This window comes from Zootoca vivipara, chromosome 10 (assembly GCF_963506605.1).
Source record: "Zootoca vivipara chromosome 10, rZooViv1.1, whole genome shotgun sequence".
Taxonomy (NCBI): domain Eukaryota; kingdom Metazoa; phylum Chordata; class Lepidosauria; order Squamata; family Lacertidae; genus Zootoca; species Zootoca vivipara.
This window is the reverse complement of record NC_083285.1, coordinates 47,536,619-47,560,212: the sequence shown is the minus strand read 5'-3', so window position 1 is coordinate 47,560,212 and position 23,594 is coordinate 47,536,619. Positions and strand designations below refer to the sequence as shown.

Below are 23,594 nucleotides of genomic sequence, written 5' to 3'. Positions count from 1 at the left end.
ATTTTAAAATATGCAGATACAGGGGGCTTTTTTGGGGGTGGAGAGAGGACATGACGTTGATTTTCTGTCTGTCATTCAGCTGTGTTAAGAGACACAAGACCTCCATGGGGGAGAGGTCTGGAACCCTAGATGTTTGTCTGACTGATAAACTACCCTCACTATAGTGCTCTTCAGATCCGCCACAGATTACCCCCACCCGCCTGAAGATGGCAAAATTGCCACTAGAGAAGCGGGAAGTGCGACTCTCTGTGTGTGTATTTACTTGGAATTAAGTCGTATTGAGTTCAGTGCTACTTGCTTCCTAATAAATGCGCAAGAGAGATACTGGAAACTTGTAATCCTTCGGGGATTTTTTTAGATATATTGTGTGTGTGTGTGTGTTGTTGTTGTTGTTGTTTAGCCGTTTAGTCGTGTCCAGGCACTCCTGTCTTTCACTGCCTCCCGCAGTGCCGGACCACAACTCCCATCACCCCTCACGATCGGCCATGCTGACTGGGGCTGATGGGAATTTGAGTCCATCAGCGCAACACCCCCTTCTTTTTCCCCACTTCAGCATCGCCTCACAAAACGAAAGAACGGAGTGACGCAAGCACAGCTCGTGCCCTATCAGCAACTGCCCCACTCCCTCCACAGCTTCTGCGGGTGACGTTGAAAGAGTGGGAGGGCCCGTCGCCACCCCGCCCTCGAGAGAGGGAGGAGCTGGGGGGGAAGAAGGAATTAACGTCTCGGGAGCTTGGCGCGTACTGATGACATCACAACCTAAGGCCCTCTCCTGCCGGGGAAAGCGATAGGTCGTGCGCCTGCCGTAATGATGGAAACGCCGGCAGCTGATAGGGTGGAGGCGGAACGGGAAGCAGGGCGAAGCGGGCCCTTGCCGGAAAAAGCTCGCACGTGTCCAAGCGGGGGACGGTTCCAAGGCGTTGCGTGGCTTCTCCCCTTGGCTAGCTGAGGCCATGAGCTGCCCCGTCACCTGCGCTGCTTGGGTTCCTCGCGGCGTTGCCAAGGAGACGCCCGACAAGGTGAGCGTGGAAGCGGGAAGCGGCTTTCCTTCCTGGCACCAGCTGTCTCTGAGCATCTCTCTTGTTAGTCCGAATCAGCAGCGGTGCAATCACTTATAGGGCTAACAATGCAACGAGGGAGCTTTATCAGTGCTCAGGCAGGAAAATGGTCGAAAGAGAGAGAGGGCGAAGCCAGTTCTGGTCTGCAGTTTGTAACAGCAGCAGCAACAGCGCTGTGGAATTTTTCAGCGCAAGTCCTGCACGGGTGTGTTCAGAAACAAGGCCCATCGCGCTAAGTAGGGCTTACTCCCAGGTGTGTGTGTGTTTGTATTGGGAGCTTAAGTAGGCTTGGTCGTGTTAAAGTGTAGAAAAAGGTGTTGGATGGCAGCAAAGACTGTACGAATAGAGAAGCCATATCTCCTGTCTCTTGGAAAATATAAAAGGCAATATTTATAAGGATCTGCTTCTTGGATTGCAGTACCCTCCTGGTGAGGCATGTCCTGATTAATACATTGTGGTATATATTATTATACAATGTTTATATCCTGTCTTTCATTCTAAAGTTTATAATGTGACTTAGAACAATTTCTGTTTTCATGTAAAATCAATCTAAACCCCAGCAAGGGAATAGTCATTAAAAAAACACCTGTTGCCTCTTTTTCTTTTGTACCTAATGGAGCCATGTTGCTACTTTTACCATTTTTGCCCCTTTTCTTTTGTGTAACATTCCTCACCCATGAATCCTTGGCTCAATATTTACTTGTAGCATTCAGCATTCCTCTTGTTTTTGCTTGAGGATTGCTGATGGGGCCTTATTGGAAAAGTCTCTAGTCGTAATGAAAAGTTGCATAGAATGTGGATATTTGTTACTTTGGGACACTCCAATTCCAGCTTGTCCACCCAGTGCCTCTCATTGTTGAAAATATTACGGTATTCTAAGGTTACTGCACAGCTGTTCAGTGATGTTATTGATGCTCAGTTTCCATTTGTTTTCAATAGCTTATTTGATTGGGCTGAATAAAAGCATACTTTTTCAAACGTCAAGGAAGCTACTGTCTGTTAGACTGTGTTGATAGAACTTATTTACAAACCTATTTATATGTCCTTTTAAATAAAAACTACCTGACATGAATTAAATTGTATTTCTGTACTCTGTGTGTCCATTTTGCAGGTTCATCTTGAAAGAGATGAATTGAAACGCTTGGTATCTGAAGCTAAAGAGAGACTGCAGTAAGTCTTGGTAATATTGAAGCAGAAATCAGGGGAAAGTTATTATATTGTAGGTCATATCTATGTGAAGGTTTAATTTGTTGCAAAACCCCTGGTGTTTTTAATCCTAGACAGGTTAATCTAGGAACTCGGCTAGATTTGTAAAGAAAAAGCAATTTATATGTGTTGTATATATGATATAACACTGTGACACCAGGTGGCACTGTGGAGTCCTGTCTTTCCCTACCGGATTTCCCTGTATGAGTTTAACTGAATCGCTGCTTTGATGTGCCTAGATCCAGCCTAGGTAAACTGTAATTTTACTGCATTCCAGCACCTGTCAGGTGGACAGGTTAACAGAGTGAGTTGAATAAGAACATAAGAGCTTGCTGGATCAGACCAGTGACCCATCTAATCCAGTATCCTGTTCTCACTGTGGCCAACCAGATGCCTGTAAGAAACCTACAAGCAGCAACTGAGCACATGAGCCTTCTTCCCTCCTGTAGTCTCCAGAAACTGGTATTCAGAAGCATTACTGCTTCCAACTGTGGAGGCAGAACATAGCCTTCATGGCTGGTAGTCATTGACATCTTATTCTTCATGAATGGTGAAGAAACATAGAATTGTATAAGTGAGAATATAAAAGAAAATGGTTTCTTGTGTATTTCTAGGTTTGTTCTCTGTTACACCTTTGCTTGCACATGTTCACAAAACATAATAATTTTAAAAGATTATTGCTCATGTCTTACATTTCTGTACTTGATTTCTGCAGAACATCTCTCAGCCCAGGTTAGTAAAATAATACTGTCTTCTGCATCTGTAGGAGTAAACCTGCCAAGAGCAAGGATATGAATGTTAACTTTCACATCCCTGCTTTGTAACTTTTTTGGTTCATAGAGGAAGCAAAACATTTGAAAATAGTATTGGGGGGGGGAATAAAATATAGCTACACAAGCTGAAGATGCCACTGTGTGTAACAGCCAGTTGTAGCAGCGAAGGGTGTATTCCCACAACTGTGTATAAGGTCATAGTGAACCTATGAACTTGAGTGATGGGGTGGTTTATATGGAGGGTATTTGATTCAGTTTAGGTGCACACAGGTTCCTTCATGTTAGGAGGAGAGTAAAACCGCAGCTTTGGCACTGCGATGTTTGGCTTGTTCATTTCTGCCATTAAGGTGGTTGCTGCTGCTACTCAATACTAATACACCAGTGAACCTCAAAGAAGCAGGTGCGAGACTTACAACTGAATCCTTTCCATATGAATGCTTACTTGGGAGAACATCGCACTGAGTTCAATGGGATTTGCTCCACAAGAAGTGTGTTTAAGACTTGCAGAGTCAGTGGAAAAGAAGTGATACGGAATTGTGTGTTAGTGACTAAATACTAAGTGGTGACATTCAGTTGTGCAAAGTATGTTGTACTTTTTCTTGCATAAAGAGATGCTAGTGATGATGATGAACAGGAAGAGGCTTCAGGGGGCACCATGGATGTTGCTGATGCTGAGGCAACTAGCTCAGCTCCCAACGATGAGGACCATGAAGAAAATGAAAAGCTGGATGACGATGAACTGGCAGAATATGACCTGGATAATTATGATGAGGAAGATGAAGGTAACATTAGACTTGTTTCTGTGTTTCCTACCATCCACCAGCAAATTTTTCACATGTTGTTGTAATATGTTTGCTCTGAGTATTGGAAGATAGATCACAAAGGGTCAATGTTTGCCTAGGAAAGAGTTGAAAATGCCCCACAGGAATTAGTACTTTTATGAAGTCAAGGGAAATGGACTTATACATTTTTTGGGCAAGGAGCTTCATTTGAAGTGCCCCTTGACTTTCATTTGTTTTTGGTAATGCAAAGGAGGTTTCGGCTTCACAGGGTTTGGAAGATCAGAAAGGGCTTTGTGGACAGGATAATCTGCCTTGGGGAAGGATCCTCCAGTCCCAGGATCCAAAAACTAAGAATCTACCTGGGAATGAGGCACATTGAACCAAGTGGGTCTTATTTCTGAAGGCATTATATGATTACATTGCAAAACTTGCAAGTGGAATGAATACCTTCACATGATTCCTATCTGGTTGGCTGCTTTGAGAAAAAGGGGGGCTGGACTTGATTAACCTTTGCTCCAATCTAACAAAGCTCTTCTTATTATCACAGGAGAGGACTCTTACCACCAAGCCTGTCAATTATTTAAACCCCAAGTGTGATTTACTTGATCCACCTAAACTTTTTCAAAAGCAATCACTCTTCCCCATTAGGACAGGATTGGAAAAATTTCTAATAAATTGAAAAAAGCCACTGCAACCGAAGCAGCAGAATAAAAATAATTGGGTATCCATTATCAATTTATTCAGTTCGGTCTTGAACCCAGATGCTCTGTGCTCTAAACACTTTTTCTGTAGCGAGATTTCCCTGCAATAGGTGGATATTTTCTCCTCTTTACACTTAAATTGGTTCATAGTAAATATATTTCAGTGAATTTTCGTTAAGCTCCAGCTTTTAAAGCCTTGTGGTGAAGGAGAGCTTTGCTTTTTGCTAAAATACTGTTTTTTAAAGGCAGACAGTTTTATGACTGTTCAAATAGCATTTCATTGTTCCATCATAAAACCTTTTTATGTTCTCTCTTGTGCTTCATTTTGACCAATAATTAATTTTACTAAGGAATCTGTTGCTTTCTAAGGTTTCACATTGATGTAAGTTTGACTTACCTAGCACAGTCTGCCATTTGGAATTGTGAATATTCTTTTACAGGCACTGAGAGTCTTGGAAAGACCCTAGCAGGTCTCACAGTGTATGGAAGCAATGAAAATGATCCTTATGTCACTCTTAAAGATACAGTGAGTACTTCCATTGAATAAAAGTGGAAGCAAAACCTTCTAAACTCCTCCTAGCTGTTTGTTCCATTCACATCATGCAGTGGTACCCTTAAGGTTACATGTGCATGTAGCCTGCATATTTGTGTATTGGGCTTTGTTTTACTTCATATGGTGTCTAGTTATTTAACCCATGTCCCTTGCTACAGAAATATTTAAATTTGTAAAGAATTAGTTGAGTTTGTTCCTTCACTTAAAAGTATAGCCTCATTTGGAACCCCTTACACTCAAGACCAGCTTTTTGCGGTGACTCTGATTTCTCACCTTCATTTGTATTCTGTGTTCGGGGTTCCTTAAATTGACCTGTGTTGATGGTCTTCTTTTTAGGTGTGAAGTTAGTGATGATCTTCTGGTCCCTTTCAACCCTGTCACTTACTTGAATCTGACTGCATTTCCTACTTATTTGGGTCTAAATCCCAGTGAAGTCAGTCAATCAGGAAATCCTACTAACTATGCATATTAAATTTATATACAGTGGTACCCCGCAAGACGAACGCCTCGTGCAACGAGATTGCGATTTTTTTTGGACGACTCGTAAAACGAAGCCGTCTATGGCCGTGCTTCACAAGACTAAGCAGCCTCGCGAGGGGAAGGGAAGCCGTCGCCGCTTACCTTTAGGACTCCGCTGGTGACATCCACAGCTGCCCCTTCTGCCTCCTGCGGAAGCGCTTGCGGCTCCAGCCTTGCCCTCCTCGGTGGCCATGGCAGCCTCCGCGGCTCCTCCCCGGCGGGCTGGCAGGAGCAGCAGCGGGGCTCGCCAGGCAGCCCTTGGCGGGAACAGCGGCAGCGCCTGAAGGAGCGGAAGCTGTGGCGGGAGGAGACCCCTGGCCCTCCTCCTGCTTCCTCCTCCCCAGCGCACGGCTGGGCGCGAGCGGCCGTCTGGTTGGGCGCGAGCGGCTGCTGGGGAAGGAGGGAGGGAGCCTCTCCCTGGCCCTCCTCCTGCTTCCCCCTCCCCAGAGCCTTAAAAACTTCTGGAGTGGCCATGGCGGGTGAGTCGGTGCCTTTTTTGCACTCCCCCCCATAGGAACACATTGATTAAATTTCATTGCATTCCTATGGGAAACCGCACTTCACAAGACGAAATTATTGCAACACGAAACGACTCGTGGAACGAATTAATTTCGTCTTGCAAGGTACCACTGTATCACATAATAAAAGCAAGGTAAACGCGCACACACAACACATTTTTTATGATTCTTTAACAGTTTTGTCTGAAGACATTCTACTTTAGCCTCTGGGAGGTATGGGGTGAGGTGGATTATCTTGCTACTCTTTTTGTATGCTCTGGTGGTGGTGCTATTCTGAAATATGGGGGAAAGGAAGGGATTCCTTTCCCCCATATTCATAGAAGCTTAAGCTGATAGCCAAAGAATCAAGCCACTAATTTAGTACACCCAAAGCAATTGAGATTTTGTTCCCTTGGGCAGCAGTTCACTGTATCACATGGCAACTGCTTTTGAAACAGTGGGGAATTTCAAGAGTAAGTACCTATGTGGCAGGGGAAGTGGGTAGGGGCGTACTGGGCATTCCCAAGCGTTTGAACACACCTAAAATAGCCTTTGATTCTGACCATTGTGTACAGCAGTGTTCTAACACTACTGAGCTTTCTCTTTTAGGAGCAATATGAGCACGAAGACTTCATGATTAAGCCCAGTGACAACTTTGTCGTGTGTGGCAGAGTTGATAAGGACCACTGCAGTCTAGAAGTTCATGGTGAGTAAAAACCTCCTTGCTTTTAATATAGCGCTAGCAAATATTTGGTTTATCTGGTATTACGGTCAACTGCTTCTTTCGCCTATTGATTTCTATCATCTGAAAACGAGTTGACTTCAAACATTGCCTTTTACAGTTGCAGCAGGGGTAGGGAATCGTTTTTGCCTTGGTGGGCCAGATCTGCATCTGTTCCAACCCTTGCGAGCTGACTTTTGCAGATGAGAATTGCCTAATGTCCTCATGAGTCAGGGTGGTTGATAGGTTGGAGTCTGCAGACCAACTGTTAGTCCAGTGAGAGAGGTGTTTCCTTGTGGCTCAGGATACTCTGATGTCCAAACCCATATCGGAATGAACCACAGAGTGGATCTATCTCTTCTTTGTAGCTGCAGTTGCCAGAGGAATCTTCCTTTGAGGAATCCTGGTCTAGGGCCACAACACACCTGAGTTGTTGTCTTTCATCTTTGCTTGCACTATTGTTTGTCCAATGTGTTTCTTGTTCAGGGTGGTTAAACTTGCTAAATGCAGAAGTCAGACAGTTGCTGTTGACAACACAACTTCGTGTCTCGCGAACAACACTAGGAGACTTTGTCAGCAACTCTGCAATACATCAGTTTTCCCCGCCTCCTACAAGGGACTATAGAAAGAGGGAACTTGTCAGGCCACAGTTCATGCCTGTCAGGCTTGAGTTGTAAGTTGTGTGGGCCTGATCTAAAGTAATTATACTGTGGTGCTGAAGGATCTTGGAAAGTGCTTTCACATGCCTAACATTTGGTGTTTTCAGTACTTGGTGCACACTGGCATAACTGCATGTTTGCTTTATATTCAAAGGTCTGCTTTGTTAACCAGTCTACTTTTTCTTTCTCCACAAGAGGTGTTTTATTGTTGTTGTTGTTGTTGTTGTTGTTGTTGTTGTTGTTGTTGTTATCTCTAAGCAGCATACTTATGAAAGCTTTCCCAGCAGAATGGTCTATGCCATGGGTGTCTCTCTTTCATTTGCTGCTGTTTTCAGTGTTTTTAGCTGTTATTTAAAGCTGTTTTTATCATATTGTGTGTCACCTTGACATATGTGGAAGAAGTTTAAGATATTATTGACAAAAACAAAAGTATATAAATTACAAAATTTAATTCATACAGTTTATAACCATGAAGAGGATTCATTTTACGTCCATCATGATATCCTCTTATCAGCATATCCTTTGAGTGCGGAATGGCTGAACTTTGATCCTAACCCAGAGGATTCTGCAGGTAAGTTAATTGCAAGATTTTTCTAAATTGCATTTGGTGCTTTTTGGATAGCAGTTTTGGCACATCTCGTCAGCACACTTCTCTGCCTCTTCCCTCCCCCCATAAAAATCTTGTTTTAAAAGACTAATGGCTCAGGAATTGTATTTATTTATGCATTTCTATACCATCCTTCACCATGCAGTCACCATGTGGTGTACAGCATATTAAAACACACTGGAACATATTCTAAACCCAAGAAAAAATATGAAGTAAATGCAACATAAAATAAAATAGAGGATGCAATTTCAGACAAAGTATACAGCTCTTTACCTCCCAAAGCCTAGTGAAAGAGGTATATCTTCACCTTCCTTCTAGAAGAGTACAATGCTGAGGTATGTTGCATCTTAGTGGGGAGACTGTTCTGTAGTTTAGAGCTGCCACTAAAAAAGCCCTATTATGCACCCCTATACTGCTGACATGATCCCTTATTTTTTATCTTGTGCAAGCTGACAACTGCTACTTATTTTGTTCTGAGAATTTATTATAATTCCTCCAAGTAGCTTTTAAATGTGTGAATTTTCACCTTATATTTATATTGAGAAATGTGTGCTGGATTTGGATGTAGGCAACCTAGGTTCAGATTTCCAATTGCCTGGGAAGTTCGCTAAGTGTCTTGGCAGATTATTGTATCTCTGAAGGAATGCAGGATACAAATACAATGATTAAAATCCCACTCTTGTCTCACAGCACATTTTAATTGAAATATATTATGACAATACTATAGGGATGGGGAACATGTTTTTGTTATATATGTGCATATTTGGTAGTACAGTGGTACCTCGGGTTACAGACGTTTCAGGTTACAAACTCCGCTAACCCAGAAACAGTACCTCAGGTTAAGAACTTTGCTTCAGGATGAGAACAGAAATTGTGCTGCGGCAGCAGGAGGCCCCATTAGCTAAAGTGGTGCTTTAGGTTAAGAACAGTTTCAGGTTAAGAACGGACCTCCGGAACGAATTAAGTTCTTAACCAGAGGTACCACTGTATATAATATGTTTAAATACACAGAAAAATGAACAAGTATCTTTATTTTCAATGAGAAGTGGTTAATTTACTTAGACATTTATATCCTACTTACCTATGGTTAAATCAATCTCAAGACAGCATACCAATAGAAATTTAACAATGTGAATTCATGAGATGACCTGATTAAAAATTTGCAGTCCTATTGAGGTAGTTCCATGAGGAAATAGCAGACACCAGCAATGTGTTAAAAATGTGTAGGATTCGTGAAGTAACTCCTGATTATCTTGGCTGTTCCTCCATCAGGGAATTATGTTGCCGTGGGCACAATGAGTCCTGTTATTGAAGTGTGGGACCTTGACGTAGTGGATAGTTTAGAGCCAGTCTTTTCCCTCGGAAGCAAGAAAGCAAAAACAAAGAAGAAGAAAGGGAGGAAGGTAAGTAAGCTGACTTTATTATCAATATCATAGTCGGTAGTAACATTTTGGGATGAAGGCCAAAAAGAGCTGCTCACTTTCTGTGCTTACACATTGCATTTTCAAACCGTTGGATATATTTGTTATTTACAGACCCACCAAACAGTGGTTTTGTTTCTTTTGGAAACAGTTTACAGATACCCAAGCGGGGGAGAAATTAATTGATCATGTTTGGAACTCAGTATTGGAGAATTGTCATAACTCAGGCATTCCCAAACTGCGGCCCTCCAGATTTTTTGGCCTACAACTCCCATGATGCCTAGCTAACAGGACCAGTGGTCGGGGAAGATGGGAATTGTAGTCCAAAACATCTGGAGGGCCGAAGTTTGGGGATGCCTGTCATAACTCATTAGGTGTGTTTCTATGCATAGGTTTGAACAGAGAGAAGTAACTTGGATTTAATTCAGAAGTGTTTGGGTGGGACTAGTTCCCAGTGATGGTACAGTAGTAGCCACATTGACAAAGATGAAAAGTGAGGATTGGGGGCACTATGGATGTAATCAGGCGGGGACGGGCAGCACCTTGTGGGATCTTCAGCTAGTCCAAAAGTATTTCCTTGAGACACCTAGCCTCTCTTCTTTGAGCTTTGGTTTGTGAAGGGGCTTGTCCAGCAGAAGGGCAGAATGGGGGAAGCAGACCGAGGATTTAGGTTGCAAGTTCTGCCCATGGAAAGAGACTGGCTGTATCTTGGGAAGGGCTGTAGCTCAGTGGTACAGAGCACGTGGTATGTGTGCAGAAGGCCTAGCGTTCAATTCCTGGCACCTCCAGGTAGGACTGGGATAGACTTGCGTCTGAATCCCTGCACAGCTGCTGCCATTCAGCATAGACAAGAGGGAACAAGATGGTGGACAACTGTTCTGACTTGGTTTAAGGCAGCTTGCCATGTTCCTAAGTGGGACAAGAGAATATAAGCTGGAATTGCCTCAGAAGCTGTAGGAACTCTCTGGATCAGGGCTGCGTGTCTTGAAATGATTGGGCCTTGGTTATTCATGTTAATGTTGTGGGCCAGCTCCGAGTAGGATCAGCACTGGCTACAACCCTGTGCTTTTTCCATGTTTGCTCCATGTAAAGGAGAATTGGAATTAATTGGCTTACTGAAGTAAATGTGGAAGCTATAAAGGACTTCTTAATGTTTTTATGTAAAGAACGCTTCTAAAGAAGACCATCAAGAAGGGCATACTGATGCAGTGCTCGACCTTTCATGGAATAAACAACTCAGGTAAGTAAAAATTAAGGTAACATAGCGTAAAGATAATTTGTAGAAATATTCTTTTGTTTGTGTATTCGCATACTTGCGCACAGTTCTTCAATATCTGTTGTTATTAGGAATATGGTAGAAAATAGATTTCTGCCTTCACTGTGCCATCAATATTTAAGGGATAAATTAATCTATGTGGGAAAAACAACTTTAATTGCTTTAGTTTTTTTTAGTGTCTCCAGAGGTCCCCATTCCAGTCTGACAGTCTGGTTTATTAGGAATTGTGGTTATTAGTTGCTCCAGGACGATTGCAGCAGATGGCTCTCAGCTCAGATGCTTTTTAGTCAGCAAACCACAGGGCCTTGCCCTTTTAATATTCTAGCTGCTGGCTGTGAGACTAGGTAGTGTTGGATAAGTAGTTGAAACCTCTGCCAGGTAGGCAGCAGCAGTAAGCTGGTCTTCTTCCTCCTTAGCACTAGCTTGCCCCTGGAATCTCCTACCTTTTGTGAAGGTTAATTAAATAGTTTAGGAAACAGAACTACATTACCTATTAGGATGCTGGGATAAGGAAGCAAATTGCACCCAGCCTTTGCCAATCTTTGTTTATGTTTGTGATGCAGTCAACACACCTTTCAAATACTAATATTAACAACATATACGCATTTCAGTGGCTGGAATGACTGCTTAAAACGATTGCACCCGTTTTTTGTATTTAGGCAGCACTGTTTTGTATCTCTGAGGCTACAGCAGAGTTGAAAAGAGACAAAACTGGGTATGAAATGGGTCTACACTTGGGCCACTGGGCCTTCACTTTGTTCATATGCATCCACACACCTCTTTCCTTCAGATCTGTGTTGGCAAGTGCGTCAGCTGACCACTCTGTTATTCTTTGGGATATGTCGAGGGGCACACCAGCAGCAACGCTTTCTCTTCACACAGACAAGGTATGTTGACGATTCCAGAACCATAGACTGTAGTATTTCTACAACAACAAAACAAAAGAAAGGTGTGGCGCTTTTAAAGTCTAGCATAAAATATGCTATAGGCACAAACTGCCATGGACTTGGGAACCCGTCCCCCCCCCGCCCCCCAGTGTTTAACTTTTTACCAGAAAACAGCAAAGAGAACCCCCACCAGCCAGTTGGCTTCATAGAATAGTTGTGTGACCACTTTACTGGTAACTGGGTTAATCAGTTTCTCACTGCTTTGCTGGCAGTACATTTAGCACCTGTGTGGCAAGTGTGAGTTTATTAAGGCCCCTGGCACAGAGGAAGTTGTACCTGCTGCATTATTTCAGTCTTGTAGTTCTAAAGGACAGGAGCCCTGCCTGAGAAAGCAGTTAGAACTCTGGGTGTATATCAAAAGCAAGCTCTGGTGGTGTATTCCTGCCCTTCTCCCTTCTGGGAGTTGGTAAGATGAATAGCAGAGCCTTCCAGGTGTAAGCAAGATAATGGTAGAAAGGATTTTATAAGCACTTAATGTGATTGAAGGGACGCTGTCACAGTGGCCGGAGTGGACTACTTCGGAGTAACGGTGCTACGCAGCTCTGCATTTTATTCTTTTATTGGTGCTGCGTATTTACAGTGCTAAAGTCATTGCTATTTACACGGAGTGATGTGATCAGTCGGTTTCAGAACCTCCTAATGGCTTTTGGCGCGTCTTTCTCCAACACAAAAGCTTTGGCAGACCCATCCTCTTTCCCCTCCTCTTTCTGCGTAGTTCTGGCGTTGGGGGGATGGGTCTCCCTCCCTTATTCGCCCCTTCCTGTCCCGCCTGGGACCCTGGCTCCTCTACCTTGCCTGAGCCTCGGACCCGACTTCCTGCTTCCCTACTGGAATCGGAACTCTCTCTGCTTTCCCCTGTGCTCGGTGATTGGCTTGAACTCAGGAGGGGAGGGACTTCGCGATATCCCCTGTCCCTCACATCCACCCCCCTCCCAAGCTCTCCTTCACCCCTCCCCAGGTCCCCCCCAGGTGTCGGTGACGACTGGAAGCCTAAGAACTCAGTGCTTTCCGAGCCCGTTGGTGTGAACACCTCCCCCCAGTCCTGCGAGCCCCCCCCTTCCGCCTGGGAGGATGGGAATCCCAAAAAGTCCGTGGCGTCAGAGCTGGTGGGGGTAAAAATGTTCTGCCAATCTGCTCCTTCCTCTGACTGGGTGGATCTCGGTGACACCCATACCTCATCCTCTGGTTCCTCAAACTCCGCTTCCCAGCGCCATGGTGAACTGCTCTCCCGTGCTTCCTCCCCCTCCCCCTCCCTTTCCATGTGCCAGGGCTTGGGTCTATGGGGAAAGAGGGCGTGAAATTCTTCTACCAGGAATTCCTCCTGTATCTGAGTGGCTGGGACCCATTCATTCTGGGACGGTGGAGCATCCTCCCATGCCATGAGGTACTCCAGTCCCCCCACCCCCCACCTTGAATCCAGGATGGCCGTGGCCTCATTGAGTTGCTCCCTGCCTTCCCTCTCCCCCCCTCCCTCAGGGGTTTGTTCGCTGTCTCGGAGCCTGCTGCTTTCCCTGTACGGCGACAGCAGCGATCTATGAAACACAGGGTGCACCCTCATGTCCTCTGGCAGTGCCAGCCTGTATGCCACCGGGTTGACCTGTTGCGTGACCATGAAGGGGCCCAACCTTCTGGGCGCCAGCTTTTTGCATCGCCCTCTGATGGGAAGGCCCTCCGAGGACAACCACACTTTGTCCCCCACCCTAATGACCTCCCCCGGTCGCCTGTGGCGATCTGCCCCCTTCTTGTACGCTTCCTTGGCTCTCTCCAAGTGTTCTCTGAGCTACTGGTGCACCGTCTCCAGTTCCTCTGCCCAATCCTCAGCCTGTGGGCCCTCCTCCTCCTCCTCCCCCTCCCTCTCTGGGAAAGATCTGAGGTCACGCCCGTAATTGGCCTTAAAGGGCGACACCCCTGTGGAGACGTGCACCGCATTGTTGTAGGCAAATTCTGCCAGTGGCAGGCGATCCACCCAGTCCGTTTGCCGCTGGCTGACGTAGCATCTCAGGTACTGCTGCAGAATGGCGTTGACCCTCTCCGCCTGTCCATTGGTCTGCGGGTGTCTAGCCGTCGACAAGCTGACCTCCACCTGCAGGAGGTTCATGAGCCGCCGCCAGAACCTGGAAACAAATTGGCGGCCACGATCCGAAATAACCCTTAAAGGTAATCCATGCAGTCTGAATACGTGATCCACAAACAGTTTGGCTGTCTCTTCTGCAGATACCGCCCTGGCACACGGTATAAAGTGGCACATTTTGGACATGAGGTCCACCACCACCAACACTGCGGTCTTGCCCCTGGACGACGGCAGGTCTGTGATGAAGTCCATGGACACTACTTCCCACGGCCTGTGCGGTGTGGCTAAGGGCTCCAGCAAACCTGCTGGTGGCGCTCTGACCACCTTTGCCCGCTGGCAGGTGTCACAGCCCCTTACATAATCCCTCACATCCTCCCGCACCCCTGGCCACCAGAAGTGTCTCATGACTAGGTGAGTGGTTTTATCCCTCCCAAAATGACCCGCCGTTGGGTTGTCGTGCATCTGCTTGAGGACCGTACGTCTGAGCTGGGTGGTGGGCAGGTACAGTGCACCCTTGTAGAAAAGCAGTCCCCTGCGTTCTGCAAAGTCGTTTGCCTGCTCCCCCCCCCTCTCAGGTCTCTGAAGATGCGGTTGGCAAATTCATCCGCTGCCGTCAGTGCTGTGAGTTCTGCCTCGCTTACCACTGCTGCTCCGCAGGACCAAGCTGACGGGGGGAAGATGTGCCTGGGTGCCGGTGGCGCCTCCTCCTCCATGTACTCTGGCTTGCGGGAGAGGGCATCCGCCCTGACATTCTGCTCTCCCGGGATGTAGTGTATGGAGAAGTTGAAGTTCGAGAAGAACTCTGCCCACCGTATCTGCCGCTGGTTGAGCACCCTGGCAGTTCTCCAGAACTCCAGGTTCTTGTGGTCTGTGCACACCTGGATGGGGTGCTTGGCGCCCACCAGGAAGTGTCTCCAGTGCTGGAACGCAGCGTGGATCGCAAGAAGTTCCCGATCAAACACCGTGTAGTTTCGCTCTGGCTGGGTCAACTTCCTGGAGAAGAAGGCACAGGGTCTCCACTCTCTGTTGGCGTCCAGTTGCAACAAAATGGCGCCCACAGCTTTATCAGAAGCATCTGTCTCCACGCGTAGGGGCGCGTCCTGAACCACGTGGAACAGGTTCTGGTCTGAGGCGAACACCCTCTTGAGGCTTTCAAACGCTGCTTGCGCCTCTGGTGTCCACCTGAACTTCTGCTTGCCTCTCAGGCAGTCAGTGATGGGAGCCGTAACGCGAGAGAAGTTCTTGATGAACTTCCTGTAGAAGTTGGCGAAGCCTAGTAGGCGTTGGGCATCTTTGGCGTCCTGGGGCTGTGCCAGTCCAGGATGGCCTGCACCTTGTCCTTGTCCATCGCCAGCCCCTTGTCTGACAGCTTGTAGCCTAGGAAGTCCACCTCCTTGGTGTGAAACTTGCACTTCTCCAGCTTCACATACAGGTGGTTCTCCTTCAGGCGCTGCAACACCTCCCTGACATCCTTCACATGCTGCACTGGGTCATCGGAGTAGATAAGGATGTCATCCAGGAAGACCAAGCATTTCCTGAAAAGGAGGGACCCCAGGACGTGGTGCATGAAGGCCTGGAAGCATGCTGAGCCCCCTTGCAACCCGAAGGGCATCACCAGATATTCAAAAGAGCCCAGAGGCGTGAACATCGTGGTTTTCCATTCATCGCCTTCCCGGATCCTGATCAAGTTGTACGCCCCCCTCAGGTCTAGCTTGGTGAAAATCTTGCCCCTGCGTGCCGCTGTCAGGAGATCATCCACTCTGGGCATGGGGAAAGCCACTGGCTCTGTCACTGAATTCAGTCGTCTAAAATCCACCACAAGACGGCGCTGTTGCGTGTCTTTCTTGTCCACCCAGAAGACCGGGCTGCCCCCTGCTGCCTTGCTTTCTCTGATGAACCCCCGCTTGAGGTTCTTGTCGATGAAAGCGCGCAGATCCTCCAGTTCCTGGTCTGACATGGCGTACAGCTTGGCTGGGGGTATAGTTGCCCCTGGCACCAGGTTGATCTGGCAGTCAAAAGGCCTGTGTGGGGGTAGGTGGTCGGACTCCGCTTCGCTGAAGACCTCCTGCAGGTCCCAGTACGGCTTGGGTATCGCCTCACCCCCTTTGATGTGCATGGTGGCCACCGTGGCTATCGGAGGCCCCTCCCCTGGTTGGTGCTGCATGCAATGTTCCAGGCAAAAGTCCGATCCAAAAGTGATGCATCTCTGGTGCCAACTGATGGAGGGGTCGTGGCGCGCCAGCCAGCTCATGCCCAAGACGATGGGGGGGTCTGAGATGGTGGTGACGTTGAATGCCAGTGTCTCTGAGTGCCTTCCCACCGTCATTCTCATGGGGGGGGGTTCGATGAGTGATGGCCCCTCCCAGCAGCTCTCTGCCGTCAATGGTTGCCACGTGCAGAGGAAAATCCAGCTGCAGAAGCTGGATCTGGTGCTCTTCTGCAAAGTTTCTCGAGAAGAAGTTCGCTGACGCCCCACTGTCAATTAGGGCGAGGACCGTCAGGGGATAGCCATTTGGGAGCGTGAGCGTCACTTCTAGAACCACTCCTGCTCTGGGAGGGGTGGGCTGGCTCTGCTCCTCTCTGTGCGGGTGGGTGGGCTGGGGCTGTTGTCTGCTGACTGTGCCTGGCTGCTGCCCCTTGTCTCCTGCAGCCAGGCTTTCCCGTTTCCCTGCTGTGGTGCTGCGTCAGTGGGGGAGGGCACAACCGTTCCCGCCTTTCCTTGCCACTCCCTGCGATGTGGGCAGTCTCTGACGAGATGCTGGGGGGAGTTGCAGAGAAAGCAATTCCCACCCCTTCCCTCCTTGCGTCTTGGCGCCGCTGGGGTTTGAAAAGCCCGCGCGCGCGCGCGCTATCAATCTGCATGGGTTCCTGGTCCTGACTGGCCCCAGGCGTGGCTTGAAAGGGTTGTTGGGGGAGTGGCTTCTCCTGCGACCGTGGGAACCAAGCCCGCTTTGCGCGCGTTGCTTGCTTGTCGCTCCACCGGGATTCCTGTCTCACCCCCACCGCCAGAGCCGCTTTGCTCAGCTGATCCATATTACTGGGCTTTGGACCTCTCGAGAGCTCATCCTTCACCTCCTCATGCAACCCCAAGTAGAACGCCGCTTGCATTGGGGGTGACTCGAGTTCCCACCCCAATCTGTGCAGCAGCATGGTGAATTTCGCCCAATACGCGCGAACTGTCATATTTCCTTGGCGTAAATTATGAAGTTCCTCCTTAGTCTGGTCCATATGACTATCGGACGAATACATCGTTTTCAAACCTTCTAGAAATAGTTTGACATTCTTCATGCAAGGATTCTTTGTTGCGATTAACGGTCTTAGCCACTCCCTGGCTGCCCCGGTAAGGTGCTCCACAATAAACGCTACCCTGTGCTCATCATCAGGGAACTCAGCGTGGTGCAGCTCAAGAGCATACACAATCTCAGTCTCAAAGCCCTGATATTCCCTCGGGTCTCCATTGAACTTGCTTACTAGCGTCCCGGCTCTCCTTCCTGGCAGCACTTGGACTTGGGGTGCCCCTCCCGCCTTGTTTTTCTCTGCATCCAGCTTGTTTTGGAGGTCTACCGCCACCGCCCTTAATTCCTGCTCTCTTTCCTGTAGCGCTCTCACCTGTTCCGCAAGTTGTAGCCGGTCGTCCTGGACCTTCCTAGTCTCTTCTTTAGCTGCCTTCAATTCCCCCTGCGCCTGCAGCGACAGCTGCTGCAGTTCTTGCTGGGCTTGCTCCGCGATCTGCCGCCATTTCTCCGCCTCTGACACGCTCATCCCGGCAACTCCAAAGTAGCCCAAAAAGGATTAGGAGGTTGCTGTCACAGTGGCCGGAGTGGACTACTTCGGAGTAACGACGCTACGCAGCTCTGCATTTTATTCTTTTATTGGTGCTGCGTATTTACAGTGCTAAAGTCATTGCTATTTACACGGAGTGATGTGATCAGTCGGTTTCAGAACCTCCTAATGGCTTTTGGCGCGTCTTTCTCCAACACAAAAGCTTTGGCAGACCCATCCTCTTTCCCCTCCTCTTTCTGCGTAGTTCTGGCGTTGGGGGGATGGGTCTCCCTCCCTTATTCGCCCCTTCCTGTCCCGCCTGGGACCCTGGCTCCTCTACCTTGCCTGAGCCTCGGACCCGACTTCCTGCTTCCCTACTGGAATCGGAACTCTCTCTGCTTTCCCCTGTGCTCGGTGATTGGCTTGAACTCAGGAGGGGAGGGACTTCGCGATATCCCCTGTCCCTCACAGACGCGTTTATTCCTTTGAGTTTTCATTAGTTCTTGATTTAGATGGAAAAAGACATAACAGGTTAGAAGAGGTATGGAACATGACGCACTAGTCAAGCAAGGTTTTATGACCTGAGAGAAATTTTGTCTGCCGGTTGTAAAACTGAAATGAAACAGATTTTGAAAGAGTTGTTTTTGTAAAAATAATCCGATTTGAATGCCAGCAGGCAAACATGAAGATGGGAAAAAGCAGTTTTGGGTTCTAAACCTCAAATTCACACTTCAGTCATACCACTTCTAACAAGTGTAATCAAATCCAAAGGTGGCTAGAGCTCATTCCTTTAATAATGGCTATGTAGATAGGGGTGTTTCAGCAGGTGCTCTTGTCTTAATGTTGCTGCAAGGATGAAAAACTGCCTCTGCTGCCATTTTCTGTTCTGCTGTTTAAAATCGCAGCAGGCCTACCACCCCTTGCCTCTGGTAACGCAAAGTGCAAATACCACTGAGACAGGTTTTAGCAGTATACGAAACAACTTAAGTTTCACAACCAAAATATAACAGAAAGGAAAATGCCTCTTAATTTTGGGTTTCACCTTTAGCTACAATTTTCCTGGACGGGCAGGTGCTGGCAGCTCTGTGGTAGAAATTGAGGTCAACTATCAAATTTGATTAATCAGGTGAAACACCGTTTCAGCTTGTAATGCTCTCCATCAGGATGTCTAGATTGCAGAGAGATGAGTGCTGTAGGAATGCCTGCTTGCTACTGTCAGAAACTGTTAAACAATAAAAGTAAATAAAATTATTGGCCAGGCACCAGGACTCTCCTTTTTCTTTCTCCAACATCCGCAACTTTGATCCAATATTTATTTTGCATGCTGAGGAATGGACCTATTTTGTTTAAAGGTAGCAGGTAACCAGATTTCCAGAAACCTGGCTGGCTGTTGAAAAATTCCATGTATCAGGAATTAGACAAAATGAGATCATATACAGTATGTATTGTGCAACTGAATTTCAGTTGAACTGTGTTTCCCAAATCTAATGTTCTTTGCAGGTGCAGACGCTGCAGTTTCATCCTTTTGAAACACAGACTCTCGTCTCTGGTTCTTACGACAAGTAAGGAAGGGCATGTTATACTTTCACTGCTCTACTTGTACAGTGTAGGAGCTGCATGATTGTAACAGGAGCACAGAAATCCTAATGTGGCACTAAAATAACTTTTTGCTTCAGTGTAGGGTTTGGCTTATTCTTTTGTTAACCTTATGTTGTCTGATACACTGGTTTGGTAATAATAATAATAATAATAATAATAATAATAATAATAATAATAATATATTATTTATACCCCGCCCATCTGGCCAGGTCTCCCCAGCCACTCTGGGTGGCTTCCAACAGAAGAATAAAACACAACAATCTATTAAACATTAAAAGCCTCCCTGAATAGGGCTGCCTTCAGATGTCTTCTAAAAGTCTGGTAGTTGTTTTCCTTTTTGACATCTGTTGGGAGGGCGTTCCACAGGGCAGGTGCCACCACCGAGAAGGCCCTCTGCCTAGTTCCCTGCAACTTGGCTTCTCGCAATGAGGGAACCGCCAGAAGGCCCTCAGTGCTGGACCTCAGTGTCCGGGCAGAATGCTGGAGGTGGAGACGCTCCTTCAGGTATACTGGACCGAGGCCATTTAGGGCTTTAAAGGTCAGCACCAACACTTTGAATTGTGCTCGGAAACGTACTGGGAGCCAATGTAGATCTTTCAAGACCGGTGTTATGTGGTCTCGGCAGCCGCTCCCAGTCACCAGTCTAGCTGCCGCATTCTGGATTAGTTGTAGTTTCCAAGTCACCTTCAAAGGTAGCCCCACGTAGAGCGCATTGCAGTAGTCCAAGCGGGAGATAACTAGAGCATGCACCACTCTGGCTAGACAGTCTGCAGGCAGGTAGGGTCTCAGCCTGTGTACCAGATGGAGCTGATAGACAGCTGCCCTGGACACAGAATTGACCTGCGCCTCCTTGGACAGCTGTGAGTCCAAAATGACTCCCAGGCTGCGCACCTGGTCTTTCAGGGGCACAGTTACCCCATTCAGAACCAGGGAATCCTCCACACCTGCCCGCCTCGAACAGTACTTCTGTCTTGTCAGGATTCAACCTCAATCTGTTAGCCGCCATCCACCCTCCAACCGCCTCCAGGCACTCACACAGGACCTTCACTGCCTTCACTGGTTCTGATTTGAAAGAGAGGTAGAGCTGGGTATCATCCGCATACTTCCTTCCTTGGTGATCTCTGATTTTCAGTCTGATTTTCTTACCGTTACAACCTCTAGGGTATGCTATGTTTTTCTCAACTACTTAACCTAGAATTAAAGAGCTTTTGAAAAGTTTGGCAGAAGTGTGGAGGGAGAAGGTTGAACAACAACTATCTGCATTTGACCAAATAAAAGAACTTGATACCCTGCTTGAGCCAATGCTCTGATTCTGCTTTCCAGATCAGCAATTTTGTATGACTGCAGAAGTCCACAGGATAACCATCGAACCTGGCGGTTCAGTGGGCAGGTTGAAAGAGTGACTTGGAATCATTTCTCCCCTCACCACTTCTTGGCAAGTACAAGGTTTCCTTTTTCTGCCTTGTGTTTTCCCCTCTATGTATTTACACGTCACCTAATGGAGGTCCTTGAGGCCATTTTTAACATACAAAATGAATGGACAACAAATACTCAATTGGAACATAATGCCACTCACAAAAGTTAAACTAATCAGCAGACTTGAGGTCTGCTATATATTGCTGCAGCTGCTACCAACAAACTCTGCCAAAAACAAACTTTCACCAATGGTGATGGGCCAGACACAGCCCCCAATTTCTCCCAGAAACTGTGCCAAGTCCTTACTGCCGCAGATTCTGCTCATCCACACCCCTCTTTTGATTCTGGGTATGGCTTGTGTGAGACCTGATGGCATCATTTGTGGGGCTGAGCTTGACCCAGACATTTCCAGATATTGTCCTATTAATTCTTTCTGCTTTTAACAGTGCTTGGAACTGTTTTCTCTAGGCCAGCACAGAAGATGGATTTGTATACTGTCTGGATGCTCGTTCACATAAACCAGTATTTACAATGAAAGCTCATAACGAAGAAGTATCTGGTAAATTTTCTGTTTCTGCCCAAAACAAATGCTAGGTCTCGTTTCTATATACAGTATATCCAATAGAAACCGGGATGGGGGTAGGTTATCCTGTATAGACATGCCTGAGACAAACATGTACTTGCCATTGTACAAGAGATGACAGATGAAATAGGAAATATAAAATACCTTGTTTTTACCAGAGGAAGGGGAAGCAGTGATTGGTTGGTTGGTACTGCTAACCAAGGACTTTGAGAGTCCTCAGTGTGTGCCCTTAACTTGAAAAGGAGAGAAGGGTGTGTGTTCAAGACAGTAATGCTCTTATTGGGTCCCAAACTCCAATGTTTTTTATTGGGTCAGTTGGTCCTCTGGCAAATATCTAGCCTTACGCAACCTCTAGGCCTGCCCTCGTTATAATGCAAAACTTGGATTTTAGCTCATTGTGATTTCTTTTTTAAAAGTGCTACAGTAGAAATGTGTGCTTGTGTTTTGCAGGACTACAGTTAAGCAGCCAGATTAAAGGATGTCTTGTGACAGCATCTGCAGACAAATATGTGAAAATTTGGGACATACTGGGAGATAAACCTAGTTTGGTTCATTCCAGGGACATGAAAATGGTAATTTCAATCTTCCTATTAAAAATAACCAGTCTTCTCTTTTTAGGATTGCCTGATATATGGTCATTCAAATGAATCAGGTGCAGATCAGTCTTAAGAATTATCTAATTATCAAGAGTTTTCCAGAGTTTTAATTATTGCACACTCACACCACCCTGCAAACCTGTTGAATGGAAAGGGTAAGTGGAATATTTGGAAGTGGGTGTAGAATAAAATATCAAATAAAAATATCAAGTAAGTAGTACACGTCCACCCAAAAAGGATTGTAAAACAAATGCTAGTTTTATATAAAGCACATGTATTAAATAAGAACATTCAAAATACTGAAAGATCAGTAACTGCATTTAGCGGAGAATACGTTGGCCCCAGGCCAGTGTGTCCAAAAACTATGCAAGTTGTAGTCCAGCAGCCTCTGGAAGCCTATAGGTTCCTCATTCCCCATTTCAACTATTGATACTATGATTCCTATGCAAAGTTTTATACACTAGCTTGGGACTGGATATGTACCAGGAAGCTGTAGCAGCACCTGTCCATATTAAGCATATATTCTCAGCTCTCTTTTAGGAGAGGTAGGTAGCTGAGTTTCTGGGAGATTACAAACTAATTATGCTTTGTTTTTTGCCCACAGGGTGTCCTCTTCTGTGCAGCATCTTGCCCAGACTTACCATTTGTTTATGCCTTTGGAGGAGAGAGACAAGGATTACGTGTTTGGGACATAAGCACAATTTCTGCAGGTGAGATTATTGGTTTTATCTGCATTTAGTTCTAGTTGGCATGTTCAATCCTGAAAAAGTGGTGTTTTGACTATGCAAACTGCCACAGGAAAATAGGGTATAAAATGTCAGAGAAATGATCGATCAGCTTAGCATCCCCTACCATCTATTACCAGACAGCACAGAGATTACTCCAGCTGCTCCCAAGTGTGGTAGAGAATACTCCCAAGGCTTCCTGAATTTCTTTTGTAAATGAGGGAAGGGATTGTCAAAGGTGTACTACATCTGTGGATGTCACTGCATTATTTCCTGGTTTAAAAGAAGTGTGCAACAAGCACATTAAGATGGCTTACATGGCAATTATTAAAGGCCAGAATTTATGTAGTGAGCTCCCATTGCTTGGTCCCAGCTCCTGCCAACCTAGCAGTTCGAAAGCACATCAAAGTGCAAGTAGATAAATAGGGACCGCTTTGGTGGGAAGGTAAACGGCATTTCCGTGCGTTGCTCTGGTTCGCCAGAAGCAGCTTTGTCATGCTGGCCACATGACCTGGAATCTGTCTGCAGACAAACACCAGCTCCCTCGGCCTATAGAGCAAGATGAGCGCTGCAACCCCAGAGTCGGACACGACTGGACTGGTCAGGGGCCCCTTTACCTTACTAACAGAACTACTCGTCTTATTTGTGTTACAGTGAATGAAGTGTTTGGAAACCGACAGAGGCTGGTAGTTGCCACATCAAGTTCTGAAGCAAATAATTCTGCTAGTGGCTGCAGCAGTGATCCAGATGCTGTAATGGAACCATGATCTGGTATTACATTTTGCACTGTGTAATATAAAGTGAATATTGATACCATGACTGTGCCAAAATGATTTATCTACACCTTGGAGGATATTGGGCAAAAAGCTTCAGCTGCCCATATCAGCTTTTCTCTCTAATGAGCAGTGAACAGAAAGGGAAATTACACAAAAACCTGGCCTCAGCACTTGGTTTTTCATACAATGTTTTCATTCTTTAGGAAGTGAAGATTTTAAAATATGTATCTAACTTCATCAATAAGTCCTTAAGTGGTTCAGGGGGGGGGGGGGAGATTCCTACATGAGCAGAAAAGGTTTGAGGAAAAGAATGGTAATTAATGCATGCGTTAAAAAGCAGTGTTTT

The 23,594-nt window shown here is 46.4% G+C and overlaps 1 protein-coding gene across 4 annotated transcripts in view; it reads left to right on the top strand.

The window, feature by feature from the left end:
* The first annotated feature begins 787 nt into the window (after positions 1 to 787).
* The window catches only part of PWP1 (PWP1 homolog, endonuclein), a 23,654-nt gene continuing 847 nt past the window's right edge, over positions 788 to 23,594 (top strand). For 2 of the 4 annotated variants that reach the window (XM_035126976.2, XM_060279885.1), the window contains exons 1-15: positions 1,028 to 1,311; positions 2,170 to 2,228; positions 3,647 to 3,819; positions 4,961 to 5,046; positions 6,699 to 6,795; positions 7,930 to 8,040; positions 9,349 to 9,479; positions 10,664 to 10,737; positions 11,564 to 11,660; positions 19,054 to 19,115; positions 20,476 to 20,587; positions 21,037 to 21,127; positions 21,602 to 21,723; positions 22,352 to 22,457; positions 23,127 to 23,243. In XM_035126976.2, coding sequence (XP_034982867.2) covers positions 1,165 to 1,311; positions 2,170 to 2,228; positions 3,647 to 3,819; positions 4,961 to 5,046; positions 6,699 to 6,795; positions 7,930 to 8,040; positions 9,349 to 9,479; positions 10,664 to 10,737; positions 11,564 to 11,660; positions 19,054 to 19,115; positions 20,476 to 20,587; positions 21,037 to 21,127; positions 21,602 to 21,723; positions 22,352 to 22,457; positions 23,127 to 23,239 — 1,581 coding nt within the window. In that variant the 5' untranslated portion in view covers positions 1,028 to 1,164 and the 3' untranslated portion in view covers positions 23,240 to 23,243. The other 2 variants (XM_035126978.2, XM_035126979.2) reach the window with 2 other exon arrangements.